At 31.1% G+C, this 3,747-nt stretch overlaps 1 protein-coding gene across 1 annotated transcript; it reads right to left on the bottom strand.

Moving 5' to 3' along the window:
• Positions 1–37: 37 nt before the first annotated feature.
• Positions 38–3,717, bottom strand: LOC105313044 (cell wall protein DAN4-like; the record flags this gene model as incomplete). The annotated part of the gene is made up of 8 exons (XM_019997630.1): positions 3,330–3,717; positions 2,951–3,268; positions 2,705–2,887; positions 2,246–2,350; positions 2,035–2,193; positions 960–1,277; positions 852–896; positions 38–196 (listed from the first exon to the last, which is right to left on the bottom strand). Coding segments are annotated over exons 1-8 (1,351 nt in total), but the record flags the coding sequence as incomplete, so codon positions are not given.
• Positions 3,718–3,747: the final 30 nt, after the last annotated feature.

Consider the following 3,747-nt stretch of genomic DNA (forward strand, 5'->3'; position numbering starts at 1 on the left):
ATTATGTTCACTGTATGTCCTGATCATTATAACTTACTGTCAGCACAACTACTGATTGTTTCAGTTGTTGTAATTAATTGTGTTTCTGTGATTGTTGGTAATGCTGTCATAGCTGAGCTTTTATCTTGCATTGTGATATGCTCAGTAGTACTCATCATAATGTTAGTGATACTTGATGTAGTAGTGGTTATACTGACTATAGTAATAATATGTATTTATACATTATATTAGGTACTGATGCTATATACCATTAACAGTGACTGATGGTCCATATCCAATAACATTAACAGGTATGATAGTAACAGTGTAGTATTCATTAATAGGAGATAGTCCAGTAATAGTAGTATTAGTATCTGTTACATTATAACTGTACACAGAACAACTATTAATGCAAATTGTTGTAATGTATACATTAATAATGTAATGCTCAATAGGAGGACGTATTGTTGTAGTATCCTAATAACATTCATTTTTATAATAAATAATGATAATTTTAACTTACTTCATTGTTATTCCACCATATTGTAATACTATCAGTTGATATCTGATACCAACTAATATTAACAACTTGAGCTGGTACTATAAGAAATACAATGAGTGTGTGTGTGCATGTGTATAGTACTTACCATTCCATATATACTGTATTAATGATGAAGGAGGTCCTTCTCTTCCAATAGTATCAATAGGAATAATAATAAATGAATAATTAGTACCAACAATAAGAGTATCAATAGTTATATTAGTGTTGTTAGTAGTCCTGGATTCATTAAATGTACTGTTACTAATTATAGTAACAGTATAGTTGTGTATACATGATTCTGAAGCACTCCAATTTATGATTAATGCATTACTGTTTATTGGATCAATAGTTGCATTATCAATTGATTCTGGTACATCTAGTAAAAATACATAAAAATTTTAAAAAATTTTAGAAATTAAAATAACAGCAAATACATTACCTCCATAACTAATGAACCTTCTTTGATATGATGCTCCTCCATTTCCAGAACAGTCTATGCTTGTTCCATTTAATGACACTGGAGCAGAAGTACTAGTTGCTGTGCTAACTATTTCTAATGTTGCAATGTTATACTGTGTTACTTTAAGTGAAAAACTGCCAAGTGTTGAAGGAGGTGAGTCATTTGCTAGTAAGGCAGCCTGTGAATTGTTCCCATTTAATCTCCATATGACAGATCCCTCAGTAACAGTCACACAAGTAAACACTAATTTATCACCAGGACAAGCAGTAGGAGGTGACTGTTCATATGATGTAATAGCTAATAATAGATATAGTTATAAATATTGCTTAGAATACTGTTAGTTAGATTATTAACTTACTAGATACCACAAGACCCAAACATTCAGTCAATACAAGACACCAGTAAATACCAGCAGTAGCCATTAGAGTAAAATAAAGAACTGAATACTTCTATGATTATAAACAACAAGCAACTCAAATTTGTTCTCTCTTCTCTGTGCTAACAACAGTTACACCTACTCAACTACTATGGTGTGTGGTTACTAGTGCTATCATAACAATTAAGCACATGATGTGCATGTATGATTACATGTCAATCTTAGTAAAAGTAATACTGGGATATTTTGTAGATTGTTAATTCCTTAATTTTATATATTAGCTTGTCCATATGCAGTGTTAAGTTTAGCATCAATAATTTGTTCTTCTTGTTGTTCAGTATTGATTGTTGGTAAATCACAATATATTGGACCAATAACTGCTGCTTCTCCTCCTCCTCCTACTGGAGTTTTATTTTGTATTGTAGTCCCTCTCTTTTTCATTATTAAACATACAATGATACTAGTAATTATTGCAGTAATGAGTCCAGTTAATAGACCAGTGATAGGTACAGCAATAGCAACTGTGTGTGTGTGTGTGTAATAGATTAGATACACTTAATGTATTAACTAACCACTAATGAATCCTACATCTGTTGATTGTGACATTGTTGTGGTAATGCACGAAGAAGAACCTAATGAACATTGTGTTCACTGTATGCCCTGATTCTTATAACTTACTGTCAGGACAACTACTGATTGTTTCAGTTGTTGTAATTAATTGTGTTTCTGTGATTGTTGGTAATGCTGTCATAGCTGAGCTTTTATCTTGCATTGTGATATACTCAGTAGTACTCATCATAATGTTAGTGATACTTGATGTAGTAGTGGTTATACTGACTATAGTAATAATATGTATTTATACATTATATTAGGTACTGATGCTATATACCATTAACAGTGACTGATGGTCCATATCCAATGACATTAACAGGTATGATAGTAACAGTGTAGTATTCATTAATAGGAGATAGTCCAGTAATAGTAGTATTAGTATCTGTTACATTATAACTGTACACAGAACAACTATTAATACAAATTGTTGTAATGTATACATTAATAATGTAATACTCAATAGGAGGACGTAATGTTGTAGTATCCTAATAGAATTTATTATTATCATAAATAAAACTTTAACTTACTTCAATGTTATTCCACCATATTGTAATACTATTAGTTGATATCTGATCCCAACTAATATTAACAACTTGAGCTGGTACTATAAGAAATACAATGAACGTGTGTGTGTGTTTGTAGTACTTACCATTCCATATATACGATATTAATGATGAAGGAGGTCCTTCTCTTCCAATAGTATCAATAGGAATAATAATAAATGAATAGTTAGTACCAATAATAAGAGTATCAATAGTTATATTAGTGTTGTTAGTAGTCCTGGATTCATTAAATGTACTGTTGCTAATTATAGTAACAGTATAGTTGTCTATACATGATCCTGAAGCACTCCAATTTATGATTAATGCATTACTGTTTATTGGATCTATAGTTGTATTATTAATTGATTCTGGTACATCTATTAAAAACACATAAAAATTTATAAAAATTTTAGAAATTAAAATAACAGTAAATACATTACCTCCATAACTAATGAACCTTCTTTGATATGATGCTCCTCCAGTTCCAGAACAGTCAATGCTTGTTCCATTTAATGACACTGGAGCAGAAGTACTAGTTGCTGTGCTAACTATTTCTAATGTTGCAATGTTATACTGTGTTACTTTAAGTGAAAAACTGCCAAGTGTTGAAGGAGGTGAGTCATTTGCTAGTAAGGCAGCTTGTGAATTGTTCCCATTTAATCTCCATATGACAGATCCCTCAGTAACAGTCACACAAGCAAACACTAATTTATCTCCAGGACAAGCAGTAGGAGGTGACTGTTCATATGATGTAATAGCTAATAATAGATATAGTTATAAATATTGCTTGGAATACTCTTAGTTAGATTATTAACTTACTAGAAACCGCAAGACTCAAACATTCAGTCAATACAAGACACCAGTAAATACCAGCAGTAGCCATTAGAGTGAAATAAAGAACTGAATACTTCTATGATTATAAACAACAAGCAACTCAAATTTGTTCTCTCTTCTCTGTGCTAACAACAGTTACACCTACTCAACTACTATGGTGTGTGGTTACTAATGCTATCATAACAATTAAGCACATGATGTGCATGTATGATTACATGTCAATCTTAGTAAAAGTAATACTGGGATATTTTGTAGATTGTTAATTCTTTAATTTTATATATTAGCTTGTCCATATGCAGTGTTAAGTTTAGCATCTATAATTTGTTCTTCTTGTTGTTCAGTATTGATTGTTGGTAAATCACAATATATTGGACCAATAACTGCTGCTTCTCCTCCTCCTCCT

This window comes from Amphimedon queenslandica, unplaced genomic scaffold (assembly GCF_000090795.2).
Source record: "Amphimedon queenslandica unplaced genomic scaffold, v1.1 AMPQUscaffold_13360, whole genome shotgun sequence".
NCBI lineage: Eukaryota > Metazoa > Porifera > Demospongiae > Haplosclerida > Niphatidae > Amphimedon > Amphimedon queenslandica.